General features: G+C 52.4%; 2 protein-coding genes across 2 annotated transcripts; one reads left to right on the top strand and one right to left on the bottom strand.

The window, feature by feature from the left end:
* Positions 1 to 417: 417 nt before the first annotated feature.
* Positions 418 to 4,605, bottom strand: CDEST_12862 (Putative DNA mismatch repair protein MutS, core). The gene is made up of 5 exons (XM_062929018.1): positions 4,009 to 4,605; positions 3,908 to 3,949; positions 3,674 to 3,845; positions 1,212 to 3,622; positions 418 to 1,160 (listed from the first exon to the last, which is right to left on the bottom strand). Exons 1-5 carry the CDS (start codon positions 4,306 to 4,308, stop codon positions 486 to 488), a joined length of 3,600 nt encoding a protein of 1,199 aa, XP_062785069.1. The 5' UTR covers positions 4,309 to 4,605; the 3' UTR covers positions 418 to 485.
* Positions 4,606 to 11,536: 6,931 nt separating this feature from the next.
* Positions 11,537 to 14,368, top strand: CDEST_12861 (Putative major facilitator superfamily, MFS transporter superfamily). The gene is made up of 6 exons (XM_062929017.1): positions 11,537 to 12,752; positions 12,816 to 13,000; positions 13,077 to 13,252; positions 13,319 to 13,527; positions 13,586 to 13,755; positions 13,816 to 14,368. The coding sequence occupies exons 1-6, from the start codon at positions 12,277 to 12,279 to the stop codon at positions 14,073 to 14,075; spliced, it is 1,476 nt and encodes a 491-aa protein (XP_062785068.1). The 5' UTR covers positions 11,537 to 12,276; the 3' UTR covers positions 14,076 to 14,368.
* Positions 14,369 to 14,703: the final 335 nt, after the last annotated feature.

Below are 14,703 nucleotides of genomic sequence, written 5' to 3'. Positions count from 1 at the left end.
ACTTCTATAGCTTTTTAGCAATTAACTTTATAATTATCCCCTTAGATACTCTTAGCACTCTTTACTAGTAACCTACGTTATAAGACCTTTATAGAGTATATAACTAATTACTACATCCTCTAAAGACTTAATCCTTTTAGTATAACTTATAGCACTATTCCTTAGCTTTATTGCTTTAGCTTCTGCTAATAGATACTACTATAAAAAGCTAACTATAATACTATATAAGTATATTAATAAGTAGTTTTTATTAATTTATATGTTATAATTTAATTACCTTATTAAAAAAGTAAAAAGATAAGAAAAAGTATATAACTTACTATAATCTACAACTTACTATATAGGTATATTATATATATATAAAATATTTAATTCTAAGTACTACTAATATAAAAAGCTATAGCATAATAAAGAGCTTGCATCTTAAAGTATTTATAAAAAACTCTTAGTAGTAAACATCTATATATCTAATAGAGATTAAGAAACTAGAGCGTCTCTACAGCCTGAAGTAACACTTTAACGCCCTCTTTCCCTACTATATCACTACCTTGAAGCAGAGACGACACGTCGCTTAGAATGCCAAGCGGAATATAACAGCCCGATTTAGCCTTCTCTAAGCTCTCCTTGAGCCTGCTCGTGTGTTCCCATTCCCTGGCTGCTACCTCGGCACGCTCAATAACACGGCTGGAGATGCCGCACATAGCTGCGCAGTGCATTCCGAAGCTGCCCTCAGCAACACCGTCCTCCAGTCTGTAAAGGAATGTAACACGCCGTTGCTCCTCATCGACGTGAATTTGCATGCGGCGCGGTTGAACCTCCGGGTGGTTCTCGAATTCTGTTGCGAGCGAGTGATAGTGGGTGGCAAAGAAACCTACACAGCCCACGTGTGTCGCAATGTGATGCAAAACAGCTTGCGCCACGGCTACGCCATCATAAGAGCTGGTTCCACGCCCCAACTCATCCAGGATGACTAATGATCGAGGCGTGGCCTCTGACAAGATCTTCTTTGTTTCCGACAACTCCACAAAAAAGGTTGATTGAGACGCGAAAATGTTATCGTTTGCTCCTAATCGTGACATGATTCGGTCGACGGGGGTGAGCCGGGCGGATGTTGCTGGAATATAGCACCCAATCTGTGCCATGATGACGGCAATGCAAGACTGCTACAGTCAGCAGTGATCTGAGGGAGGAACGTGCATGATTATACTGACCATTCGTAATACGGTTGACTTGCCCGCGGCATTGGCACCCGTCAGCAGATTGATCTTCGCAGAGCCGCCACCAAGCTGGACATTGTTGGGGATGAAATCAGCGACTGCGTTCAGCATACAGGGATGGCGCAGCTCCTCGAACTCGACAACACTGCGTTCTTGATCGACGAAATGGGGGCGGCAGCTTGGTTCACCCAGTGACGATGACGCCTTGGCAAGACTAATGAGACAGTCAAGCTGTGATATGATTCTTATAGACTGCGACCACGTCTCGTAGTCGGCATCGAATCGCCGGAAGAATCGTGCGGCGACCTCCTTCACGATTTGTGAGTGAGTTTCTTCCGCTTCTTGCAGCTCGCGCACCAGGTCTGTGAGTTCTTCAAAGTAATACCGCTTGACACTCGAAGTTGCCGACATTTGCCGCCAGTTGCTCGGCACCTTGACGGACTTAGGGGCCTCGACCTGGTAGATCTCCTTGCCCACGTCGGTAAACTTGAGTGTCTTGCACTTCAACTCGGCTTTCTTCCTTCCAAGAACCGCCTGCAGCTCCTGCTTGATCTCTTCGATGCGGTCTTGGCTGTTGTCGAAATCTTCCTCTATGCCCCGCTGAGGGATAAGTATCTTCTCATCCTTGGCCTTCTTGCGATCGAAAGCAGTCTTCCAGTAAGATAAAGGATCGTTAAGATTAGGCATGGAAGACAGAAGTCGGTCAACAAGACCATTGCCGCCACCAAACGAACCCAGAAGACCCATGGTGTACTCGATCTGTTCGAACCCTTCCAGAACGCGCACGAAGTCTTCCGGCTTGCACGAGGCAGCGTGTATTCTGGAGATGAGGCGTTCCAGATCCGGCATCTTAGTCATCTGGGACGTAAACTGCTCTCGTACGCCTCTGTCGGTGTTGAGCATATCAACCGCATCCAGACGCTCATTGATTCTCATGATGTCGCATAGAGGATGGCACACCCACTGGCGGAACAGCCGTTTGCCGAAGGGAGTAACGCATCGGTTCAGAAGAGCGAACAGCGTGCCTTCGGGCCCGCCATTCACGGTGTTGGAGAAAACCTCCAAGTTGATGAGAGTCTGGCCGTCCAGGACAAGTGTACCGTTGCGCCGGATGGGAGTGTACCATTCGAAGTTGCCTTGAGATAAGAGGTCGGTCTCCAATTTCAACATTCTGAGGTACTGAACCAGAGCCCCGAGAGCAGCCATGAGCAAATTCTTGTCTCTGGCTTGAGCCAGCGCATGGGGCCAGGCTTCCGCGCCGCCATCGTCTTTGACAAAATAACCGCTGGTGTCTAGCTCCCGGCGACTCATGTCTGCGTCCCAAAACTCGCTGCCCGACTTGAGGTAGTTCCAGATGGTCATGGGCGACGTGTTGTTCTTGAGGATCCGAAGTGCCTTTATCGAGATACGGGACTTTTCCAAGATCAACTCTCTCGGACTGGTCTGGGCGACAAAAGTCTCAAATTTCGTCAAGTCAACATCATCCTCGAACTCCGAGATAAAAAACTGGCCAGTTGCGCAGTCCACAAATGTGATACCGAATGCGGGCTTGCCGTCGATGGTTGATTCCTTGATGGAGGCACAGTACGTAGCCAAGTCGTCCTGCAGCATGCTCCCGTCGACAAGAGTGCCACCGGTCAGGATGCAGGCCAACTCACGGCGAATGATTTTGTCTGCCTTCTTGCTTTTGGCCGCTGTGTCATCCCTCTCTCTCATTTCTTTGCCAAGCGCGGACTCCATCTGGTCAACCCGGGCGACTTTGTAACCCTTGGCGACGAACTGGTTCACCCACATGTCGAGAGAGCTCTCCGGAACACCGACCATACGCATGTTGACACGATCAGTGAGCTTCAAGTCGAAGAGTTGATGTCCAATGGTGGCATCATTCTCGTAAAGCTCATAGAACTTGCCCTTCTTGAAGAAAACGACGGTGTCCCAAAGCTTTTGCTTGATCTCCCAGTATTGCTTCTCGAAAGGAGAGAATTTGTTCCACGCCATGGGCGGGATGTATACAGTGGATGGATCGTGGTCTGGGTCGCCCGGGGGTTTCTTGTTGATGTCAACGATGTTAGCAAGCCAAGGATATCGATCCTCTGGCTCCCTCACGTGCGCTTTCTCCTTGGCCTTGGGCTCGGTAAGGCGACGGATAGTCGGGGCAATGGCGGTCCGAGATGCGGCTGGAGAAGTGTTGTCCGGGTCATAGCGCCACTGTTGGGCTGTCGAGGTGTTTGGGATGTCTTGCATGGCCTCATCAAGTTCGTCGTCGTCATACTGCTCCTCCTTGATTGGGGACGAGACGTTCGATTTCTTTCGGGACTGCGCTGCCTTTGCCGGTTCACGACGTTTGCGCTTCTTCGGCTGCGAAGGTGCATCCGACTCGTCGCTGATGATGAAATCGAGCATGTCTGCATGGAGTATTAGACTTCGTCTCGAGAGGCTTGAAGAAGGGTACCAACCGTCGTCCTCATCGGCAGCACCATTGCTCCTTGCGTCTTCATAGTCGTCGCCGTCATCGACAATGGCAGCCGGTGCCTTGGTACGTCGTCGGGTGCTTGACGCTCGGAGACGGACGAAAGGATCATCGTCCTCATCGTCGGAAGGCTCGGCGTAGTTGACTGGCTTCTTCGACTATAGGATACGCAAGTTACTACGAGGGCCACGGCCGCAAAAAGGGAGGGGTGACACCGTACCTTTCGAGTCGGACTGGAGGGCAGAGGCGGTCCACTGGGAATCTGTGGGTAACAATATCAGCTGGAGTGGATAGGGACGGCAGGATAGCATCTGTAATCACCTTTCCGGCCATGTTCTCCTGAGAGCTCGCGGGCTCAATGGCATCGCTGCTCAACACGGAGGTCGTGCTCGAAGGTTGGCGGGCTCTAGGAAGGGTGTTTATCCGGGTCGACTCCCTTAAGCACGGAGACGAATCGGGGGCCGAAGCCACGGGCTTGGGGGTAGAGCGCGAGGCATTCGCAGACTTGGAAAAGAACTGGACTATGGTCTTTTGGGTTCCGGCAGACGAAGATGGTTGGCGCTTGAGCGTCGAGGGGGTTTTAGCAGGTGTGCGGGCAGCAGGTGAGGACTTTTCCCCCATAATGGCGTTTGGTAGAAATGAATGTTGCGATACACGGAGGGGGCGTCTGAAAGACGAAGGAAAAGAGAAAGTAGAAGAAGAGAGCGGCGGCGGTAACTGTCGTGCTTTGTCGACGGTCTGCGGTCGATTCGCAGACGAAGAGGAGGGAAGAGGAGTGTATGGGGCAGAAAGAGCTCCCACGGTCGTTCAGTGGGTGCTGTATGGATTTGGGCTGAGCAGGAGACTCTGCTTCACTTTCACGTAGTAGGAGAGTACTGCCGCGGTGACGCGCAAGAGTAGACAGAGGCCCCGTAAAAAGTCGCGTTAGGAACGCGTTGAGAATGGTGGGTTCGCGTTCCGCCTTTAATTGAATCAAGAGTTGGAGCTCCAGGGGTATCGGCTCTAACATTTTCTTGAGCGCGAGCCACACTGTGCATCCCGTAAGCACTGTTCGGACTACCTAAGGCGCGCTTTGGCCTCATTGTTAAATCGTTCTCGGCCTCTGTACCCTTCTGCCCGGTTCTCCGCCGCAATCGTGACCAACACCGCCAACCAGCCTGCTCTAAAGTCTGCTTGCGGTTGATTCAGTAGTCTGTTATTTTCGAAATGATGCTTAATACGGCCAATATCTCTCTATCTTCCCAAACCTGCAGGAGGCATGTGCAACTGACTTTGGGGCAACTGCTTCTTCAGCCAATGGGCCTCGAAGATGTAGGGATAACGCACTTTTCGGTATTTTCTGATCTGAACACAAATAAAATCGTAGGATGAAGTACTTGACAATCGACGCAACACTGAGAAACAAGTTACTACTAATAATTAACAGCGGCGCAGTCTCGCATTCGACCGTGGAGGGCCAATATCACACGAGCCTAGGAAGCAAGACGAAGCTGCCTAATTCTACGATACCAAGTGTCTCGGGTATCGCAGAGAGGCAGAGAGGCAGAGAGCCGCCAGGATTGACGTAAGTCATCGCTGTTGGGAACCTTCGACAGCATCAATAGTGTTGCCTGCAGTAGGTGCGATGTCGACTTTCGCCAGATTACACTGGCAGGATATGCCGTTGTGACGCTGACACAAGAAGCTGAGACCTTCGAGCGGCTGAATGCATTGGCGGCCGCACCGAGAAGAAACCCTTCGCACTTAATTTTATACTATTGACTAGAGCAGCCAGCTGAACGCTCATGTATTCCTTGCAAAAGGAAAGTTTTCAACACCGAGGATGGGGAAGTTTCATGGGAGGAAGTCGTTGACCTATAGTCTGTAGATCATGCAGAGAGCTCTGGACCAACTTTGCGATGGGATCTTTCCAAGTATTGTTGACTGGTTTCTTCGCAAACCCCACCCTTGCGCGAGGAGGGCAAAGAGCAAAGAGCTCAATGGAACGCCAATGCTTATGCGAGCCAGAGTGACTAACACCCAGGTTTAGGATCGAAAAGTACAGCTCGAGAGTCCACAGTGCCCTCGATAGATTTTGACCCCTCCCCCTTGGGGCCATCTATCGTGGCTTTGAAGAAAGAGCTCGGCGCCCAGACAGCCTTTCGTCTAACAGATGGAGGTCTGGGCGAATTGTCACGCCGCAAAGCTGCTCGATACGAAGTCTCGGCCAATGCTTGATACAGTGTTGATGGTCCATGGTTCTATAGATCTACATGCCAGGAGGGAGGAACGCAATCAGTCACCTAGCAGGTTACTATGGTCGGCCAGGTGACAATGTCCATCATTCGCCTTGCTGTTGGACTGGACTGGGATATTACACACGAGGCTATTAGCACAATTTCAAGCCTACGCGAGGCGATCTCGGTACCCCGTTTACAGCGGTGCTATTTCTGCCAGATCAACGTGGAGGGCTGTACACAGATGGGCACGAAATTCGATCGGTGCTCATTTTGATAGTCCGCAAAGTCCGAGCCTTTGGTCCGGTAGTGTTGAAGAGTCAGACTGCATTGCAACAGAAGAATGCGATTATCGTGACTTTCTTGGCCCAATGACGGCACCATGTGCTTCTATAGGGTTTGTCCCTTTCTGATTGAGTTTGGGTCAGCCCGATACAGGCTACACCCGGCACCCACGGAACACTCAATCATGCGTTTCGCGGGCTACGCTAGCCTTGGAATATGGAAGAGGGGCATCTTTAGACAACAGAGAGTGTGCAAGAGGCGAAGCAGTGACGGCGGTTGATTGGGACGCGTGCACTAGGGTCGAAGTTTGGGAAACGACAACAGTGTCGGAGTTTGGGGAAGTGACAAGGAACAAAGAAACGGTAAAAGGGAGTTTCATGCTGCCAAGAATCGCCAAGAACAATTTCATGTTGTTGAGTCTGGGCATTTGTAGATTCGGCACAGGTCTTGACCAATACACAGGTTGGGGAAGGAGGATCCGAGGAGCCCCCGGTGCTGACACACGCTTGTGCCGTGGGATGAACCAGGGCATGGGCGTACATGTATATGGCGGTCGCCGGATGTGCTTGGCTGATTCGCATGCAGGAGCAGACGGAAGTGTCCATATCATCCGTCAGCGTCGCAATCATCATTTGGCGATCTATCTGTCGTGGGTGCAAGACTTGTCAGCGCCCATGACATGAACGGCGCCACACGGGAGGACGGCGAAGACCTCCAAACAGAAGAGGCTGTAAGTAGCCAATGGCAACGGGCCGCAGTGCCTGGCATCAGGCGGAGGGTGTCGTCCTCCAATAGCAATCGTTCTCTCTGTACAGCCAAGGCAAGGGATCTTTGCTAGGACTGGCGCAGGTCCATGATATTATAGATGGAGCTGTGTGTATCGAGGGTAGCAAAAACGAAGCGTTGGGAATTAGTGTAGTATTTCGCAGGTTGGATACTGCACAGTCTGCAGGTGAGATGAGATGGATGCCCTATCAAAGTTGGGAAAGGAGAAGGATGCGGCTGCGGAAGCGGGGTGAAGGTGAACGGTGCTGAGCCAGCACAAATTTGTCAACAACTTCCTCATTGCGCCAGGTGGCAGCGACGGGAGAGGTCGGAAATGGTGGCATGTGGATTTGCTTATAGAGTCGTTGCACGTCAACGCGCTCTTCGGGCTTAGGTGGGTAGGTAGCTTTGGCTCGACGATTCACTTCCCTTCGTCCTGGCCAATGAGCCTACATACTCTGTCCAAGCAGGACACAGGGCTCTTGGGCAAGCGGTGCCTTGAATAGTGTCCGCCGTCCGCCGTCAACCGTTCTTCGCCCAACTTTCTGTGAGGTCGACCGTCGACGTCGATGGTCGGGGAGCCGGTAGGGTAGCCCGAAAGACTACAACCGACTGCATTTTGTGGGAAGAAAAGACGACAGCCGGGCCCCGCGCCGGAAAAACATTGGCTGAACACGACTCCGCTGCTGCTAGTTGTGACGCGGCTGCTAATTGCAAAAATTGGGCCAAGTGGATTCTTACGCTGTCTGTCTAAGTTAGGTGGTACCTAAGGTACACCTATCAGCCAGTGGTGCGGTCCAAGTCCAGACCGCCTCCAGCATGGCAGCCAAATCCAAAGCCAGGACGGATGAGTGGAAACGGTGGGCATTTTTCGCCCAACATGCCTAAACTTAAACCTAATCTGGCGGGGCACGACACGCCGATGCTGATAAAGTGGAATCACGGGGTAGGAAGCACTGGGGAGTACCTTCTCCACCCGATGTTGGCGAGTTGCCTCTTCCTCACTGAGGTGAGTCATGTGAACACGATTGCGTTTTTGAGGCATTGCTCGGTATAATATCACTGGGACGATCGTGCACCAACCACTTTCAACTGGGGGGGTATGTCTTTCGTTTTTTCCCTGAATCATTCAAACCTACCTACCCCAGATGCCAAGGTGCCTAATCCCAAGTACGCAGTTAGCAACCAAGGTCTGTGGTATGTGGCGGCCGCTAGGGCCGAGGGAACTTCTTCTCCCCTCACTTTAGGCTTTTTAAACTTTACCTTTGGTTTGTGCCAGTGGAGTAAGGCCACACGTGCGGTACTAGCACCGCAAGCTGGTTAAACTCTCCCTCCCGACTCTTATCCGTCCAGCCGCCTGCTCAACAAGTAATATGTCCAGTACGAATACCAGTCTTGACAACGAGAGGAATCATATACATCGTACATCGTACAAATGTGCCCTATTGCTGATGCACACAACGCCCCGCCTGTCATTTATCGTCTATAGTGGTTTGCGCGTGTGTCGATCACGTCCCATCTCTTCCTTTTTCGTCCCGTCTCCAACTTGACGGAACTCGTTTGATGGACATGGCAGTTTCTCGTTTCCAATGTCCAGCGCCCAGAGCCCAGACAGGGTGCGCAGATGACAAATTCTTCCCATTCGCCGCCGCCGCCGCCGCCGCCCCCAACCCCCGTCTTTCCCCAGTCTCCAGCCCGCAACCCCCTAAAACGCCAACCGACAGCCCACTACGGCTCAAATCCTGGAAAGGGCAGAGCGTTATGGGAAGCATCTCGGGGAAAGGGTCCTTCCGTCAATTACCCCGTCTTCTCGCTAGTAAAAAAAAATGTCATCAAAGTGCTTTGCTCGTTGCATTTAAGAATCGAGGGTAAGGGGGGGGGACATACGTTGATACGTATGTCATATGATTGGCTCTTTCGCCAGGACCCAGTTGAGTGGCGGAGCTGCTAGCGCGTGCCAAGCTGTCGAATACTCAATCGTCGTTCGGCTCTCCTGCCTCATCCAGCTTGTGTGGCCGGGGGGCCCCTGCAAGTCTAAACTTTGGACCTCTGTCATCTTGTCCCGGCCCCGTTCCCCGCATCCTGGTCGAGAGTTCCCAGAAGTCAGAAAGACGAAACGAACCCAGGCCCAATATTGAGGTTGGCGATTGCGGGTAGAGTAAGTACCCTCCTATTCGTATATTCGTCTTCTCCTGTACTCTCAGACCAAGATTTAGCTCCTCTCTCTAGGCTCGCTGGGCGCCCCTTAAGCTTCTCAAGCCTCCTGCGCCTCTTGCTTCTTTACCCCCTCACCCGGCCAATCTCTCCTCGCTCCCCTCCCTCCCTCTCCCTCTTCGCATCGCATCACATCCCGTCCTGACTGCATTCCCCTCACCGCGCCTTCCCTTCCCCCTCACACCGCAAACTTCGCCCCATCTCCCATTGACCTCCCTGCCATCTTGCGCCTCCAAAACTCTGGTCGCCGCTCCTACGCCCGCTCGAGGAACACATAACCCGCCTTGGGAAACGTTCCGTTCGGCCGGCACTAATGACGATTTAGCACTCCCGTACACGTGGCCGCCAGTTGAGCCAAGAGCGCCCTTCGTCGAGCATCGAGCATCGCCAGTCGCCTGACCGCCCATGTCACTTTTGGGTCGTCTTGGTCGCCTGAGGGATGAGGGAGCACCCATCTTTCGTCCCGCTGGTAAACGCACATGGCAACAAGGCACTCGTTGTCTTGGCTGCCATACGACACGCCACGGCGCGTATCGGTAGAGCTACGAGGGCAAGAGAAGAGCCGCCTTCTTCAATATGAAAATGCGACTTTTCGCTCCGCGTTCTAGAAACATGGTGGTGTTGGCATTGCGTTGCTTCGACGTTACGCTGGGGAGCACGCCAGCAGCTGACGAGATAGCTCGTGAGATTCTTGTCTAGACTGTGGAGCAACATTGTCTGGTAGGACTGGATTTCAGTTGCTAGCACAATCACCCAGTACGACTGTGGCCTGTAGAATCCTAAGATCTCTCTTGTCTCATCCTCGACATTGGGAGGTCTATTCCAATTGTCTCAACCAGGGCTTCGGTTCGGTGCGAGGCAGCTCACGGACATGATACACGGGAGGTGCTACAATTTGACTAGCCATCCTTCTAACTCGCCCATAAGGTCTGCGTATTCGAAGGGCCTGATTAGACCGAACACGCAGATGAATGCCAGGTCCATCTTACATGCCAACCCAGGATATTGGATGCAATCATCAAATTTGCATAGGTAGTCTGGCTGCTGCTCTGCCTGCCAGCCAGTGTAGCCAGAGTTGCAAATGCCAAACCGGCGGCGGCTGTGGCCCCTGACATACATGCACAGGACAGTCTGCGTACGTGCTACGTACGCACTCACGGAGTTTGGCACGAATCCAGTAGGCGGGGGGTGATCTGCTCTGGATCCGTTAGTAATGGCGGCATGGCATATGGATAGTCAGTGTGCGAATCCCTTGGTTGCGACGGTGTCTGTAAAGTACGTACACTGTGGCTGCTATGCATCGATGTTCATAATGTACATGTACCTCAAGGTGGCAGGCAAGTTGGGACCTTTCTTTGAGTATTGTTTTTTGATGATGCATTCGAGTCTGAGGTACATCATACAGACAGGCCCGATGCCCACTCACCCGGAGACCAACTAGCATGGTTGAGGTTGGGGTCCCCCCAGCTTGATCCTTCTTGGCAGCAGCCCCAAGCAAGGGGGGGTGGAAGGTAGGGATGTGAGGCAAGGGAACTTGGAAGTTGGGGCCGGACAAATGAAATGATGGTGAGATTGGGATGCGGGGGAGAGATTGGATGCGGAGGCACAAAGTTGGTTCGACGGGGAAATGGAAGACGGAGCATCTTGGGACACATGATGCAGTCGTAGGCTTGGATTAGCTTGATTTTTCTTGCGCATTTCGGGAAGAAATGGTGGTGGTCTCGTTCCGCGATGATTCACCAGACGGTCTGGCTCGTCCACTCGGAACCACTCTATATCTGTCCCCTTACCATGCACGAGTGAACCTCCCTATGGACTTCACTGGTCTTCTATGGCTGCTTTTTACCAACAGAATAAGACAGGGAGGGATATTTGGCTCCAGCGGACCATTTGTCGCTCAGCTGCGCGATGGCGAGAGGGAAATACAAGGGCGGGTGAAGTGCGCGGTGGCCGGCAGCCGATGGCTGAAGCGGAGGCGGCAGGTATCGATCCAGAACGGTAAAAGCTGACAGGATCCGGATCCCGAGGAGCGGCAGAGTTGCAGTTGCGACACGACAACACCGACGCCTCAATGCAGTGAGAGTGGATGTGAGGTGTGTGCGCTGCTACAGTCAGATAGGTAATCAAGGTAGCTTTCGACCATTGAAGCGATGCCGACCAAGGCAAGGTAGGTGGAGGGGGCAGTATGTATGTGTGTGCACACGTACTCCCTCAAATTTTACCTATGGTAGCCCCCGGTCACACTATAACACGGCGAGACAGGGATTTTGGACTTTGGGTTTTCTTCTTTCGTTGGCCACCCTCCTTGACTCCGCCCTCGCAACCCCATGGATGTTCCACAGATTGCCAAGAGACTACTAAGGATCCGGGGTTGAGTTGTGCAGTTGTGTGTACAGCAGACTAAATGCTGAGGTACCATAGTTCCCCGGCTCTTGACGGTCGGGTCCGTGACGGTCTTTATCTTTGCCCATTACTTACTTGTGATCGTTTAAAAGGAGCAGCTTCTTCCCCAGGGGGATCTCTTAGTATCAGCAATTGTACTCCCTTCCTTCCTTCCGTCCCCTTTGCTTCTTACCTTCCACATATGCTCGTCTCTTGCCTCTCTCGCTCTTGCACTTGCTCACGCACCTGCATCTGCACCTGACTAGGCACTCTCATCTTTCTTCGCTCTCTGCAACCTCACCCGATTCGAAGTGAGAAACGAGGGGGGGAACAAACATCTTGAGCCCCAGTCTCTGATTTCACTTCAATAAAACTATCTAACGCCACGTGCGACACATCTCGGAAACGCAACACCGGTTACTCGCAGTAACGCCAGTCGGCTCCGTTTTCGTTCCTCCGGCCCTACTTGCCTTTATCGGCTTCCTCGTCTCACACTATCGCTCTCCTCCGAGACACCCACCCGCTCAACAACGGTTTTTGGTGCCGACTGTGTCTCAGAAGCCTCGCTCACCATTATTCAACCGTCCCTCTCAAGAGACTAAGCGCCAAGTCCGGGTCACTACTTATTATCCCATTAGACATCCGTGTTCCTCTACGTTGGTTCTCTCGCGACGCACATCCATACGACTGCCTGCCGAACGAGCCAGGAAATCGCACGTAGCCCAACATGTCAACCTCTGAGAAAGATGTCAAGGCGGAAGCCGCTGCCGATCCCTCCATCGAGGTTGAATACGCGAGTGACCCCGACAGAAGCGGGTTTGACCAAGCAGCCACCAAGAGACTGATCCGCAAGATCGACTGGACCCTGATTCCTTTTCTTGCTCTTCTGTACCTGCTATCCTTCTTGGACCGCACCAACATTGGCAACGCTCGTCTCGCTGGTCTTGAGGCTGATCTTGGCATGAAGGGTCTTGACTACAACGTTGCTCTGTCCGTCTTCTTCCCCTGGTATGTCGCCGCCGAGATCCCCTCCAACTTGGCCATGAAGCGCTTCCGCCCTTCCATCTGGATTCCTTCCATCATGATCGCCTGGGGCATCTGCTGCACCCTCATGGGTCTCGTTCACAACTACCCGGGACTGCTGGCCTCTCGCATGGCTCTCGGTCTTGCCGAGGGTGGTTTGTTCCCCGGTATCACGTACTAGTGAGTATTATTCACACAGAACCATCTCATCACCCCCCGTCATCTGACCCTCCTGTTTTCCAGCATCACCATGTGGTACCGACGTCACGAGTGTGGTCTCCGAATGGCCATCTTCTTCTCCGCTGCCACCGCCGCCGGTGCTTTCGGAGGCCTCCTTGCTCGAGGCATTGTTGAGATGGACGGAGTTGGCGGAAGACCTGGCTGGGCCTGGATCTTCATTCTCGAAGGAATCCTTACTCTGGCTGTCGGTGAGTTGAGAAATCTAATCCAGGTGGTCAACTCGACGGCTCCGAGAGCTAACAACTAATCCTTCCTCACCTCAAGCCATTGCCGCCTTCTTCGTCATGAACGACTACCCTGCTACTGCCAAGTTTCTTACCGTTGCCGAGAAGGAGGAGGTCACCCGACGCCTCGAGCAGGACCGCTCTGCCCTTGCCGACGAATTCAGCATGGTCTACTTCAAGGACGCCATGAAAGACTGGAAGATCTGGGTCCACATGGTAAGTTGAAAACACACCGGAACCAAATATTGCGTATTGGGCGCCATTGTCCTGACCAAATCGCAGTTCATCACTATCGGAATCTACACCCCGCTGTATTCGTACTCGCTCTTCCTTCCCACCATCGTGAGCGGACTGGGATACACCAACGAAACGGCTCAGCTAATGACTGTACCCCCCTACTTTGTGGCTTGCTTTTTCTGTATTGGCGGTGGCTGGTTGGCTGATCGCCACCGTCAGCGTGGTATCTACATGATCTTCTTCTGTCTGGTTGGGTACGTTCCCCCTCAGCCTACATGTGATGCGAAAACAGCGACTGACTTATTTTCTCAGAATTGCCGGCTTCATCATGCTTCTCTCTTCCCATAGCAACGGCGTCAAGTATGCCGGTTGCTTCTTTGCCGCTTCTGGCATCTACCCCAACGTCCCTCAGGGAGTCGCGTGGAATGGCAACAACATTGGAGGCTCCGTCAAGCGAGGTGTTGGTATTGCTATGCACGTCGGTACGTAAAACCCCAATGCCCAAAGGCATTCTGTGAACTTGGGTCACTAACATGGTGCAGGTTTCGGCAACCTCGGTGGTGCCATCGCCGGTTTCCTGTACCAGGCCAAGGACAAGCCTCGCTACTACCCCGGTCATGGTACGCTACTGTCGACATTGACGATGTCCATGTGCCTTTCAACCTTCATGACCATATATCTTCGCCGTGAGAACGCCCGACGAGACCGCGAGTACAAGGACCCTGCCCTGTACACAGCCGAGGAGAAGGCCGCCGAGCGTCACAGGGGTGACAACGCAACCTTCTTCCGATACACTGTTTGATTGCTTTAGGGTGCCAGGTTTGCGTCTACATGAGTTTTTTGACTTGACTTGACTGGGTTCTCGTTCATGCGAAATATACAGTTTTGAAAGGGTTATTTGGCGCAGAGATAGAACTGCACACCATAATAGAGATGCTCCATGCCAAATGCTATCGTGGGGAGTATGTGCTTTTTTCCTTTCCGCACGTGACCATGGGAGATTTAACATGTATTTTCGGTCTGAGCAGATGGTGTTGGAAGCTACTTCGACAATTATTATCCTCAAGTCACTTCAACACTTCGTCGCATGCGTCTAGCGGGCCATGTATCAATACCTCCAGCATGGAAGGAAGTCTGGAGTGAGTTGCTATGCATACCCCTCGACAGCCAGTCAATCGCCCGGTGGGTGTGCCAAGCCCAACAATGATAGTCGAGTTTCCCTACCTTTGATCGTGGCGTTGATCGACGAGTGGAGGCTCCCCGGCCGTTGGTATCGTCGTCAAGTTGGGCTATCTGAGAGACGGGCGTTCATCCAAGTCTTGGCTTTCACATCCCTTCCCCCGAAACATGGGGAAACGTGGGGTAGGTATACAAAGTAAACCCAGCACAAAGGGATGGGATCACAGGGAAGGAAATAAGGAATACCTACG

Source organism: Colletotrichum destructivum, chromosome 8 (genome assembly GCF_034447905.1).
Source record: "Colletotrichum destructivum chromosome 8, complete sequence".
In the NCBI taxonomy this organism is placed as follows: Eukaryota; Fungi; Ascomycota; class Sordariomycetes; order Glomerellales; family Glomerellaceae; genus Colletotrichum; species Colletotrichum destructivum.
The sequence above is the reverse complement of the archived record's forward strand: the minus strand, read 5'-3'. Positions and strand labels throughout refer to the sequence as shown.

Coding starts and splice junctions, on each gene's coding strand:
- CDEST_12861 (XM_062929017.1), top strand. CDS start 12,277: ATGTCAACCTCTGAGAAAGATGTCAAGGCGGAAGCCGCTGCCGATCCC. Junction 12,753..12,815: donor TTCCCCGGTATCACGTACTA/GTGAGTATTATT, acceptor CCTGTTTTCCAG/CATCACCATGTGGTACCGAC. Junction 13,253..13,318: donor GGAAGATCTGGGTCCACATG/GTAAGTTGAAAA, acceptor ACCAAATCGCAG/TTCATCACTATCGGAATCTA.
- CDEST_12862 (XM_062929018.1), bottom strand. CDS start 4,308: ATGGGGGAAAAGTCCTCACCTGCTGCCCGCACACCTGCTAAAACCCCC. Junction 3,846..3,907: donor CCTCCAGTCCGACTCGAAAG/GTACGGTGTCAC, acceptor CGTATCCTATAG/TCGAAGAAGCCAGTCAACTA. Junction 3,623..3,673: donor TGCTGCCGATGAGGACGACG/GTTGGTACCCTT, acceptor TACTCCATGCAG/ACATGCTCGATTTCATCATC.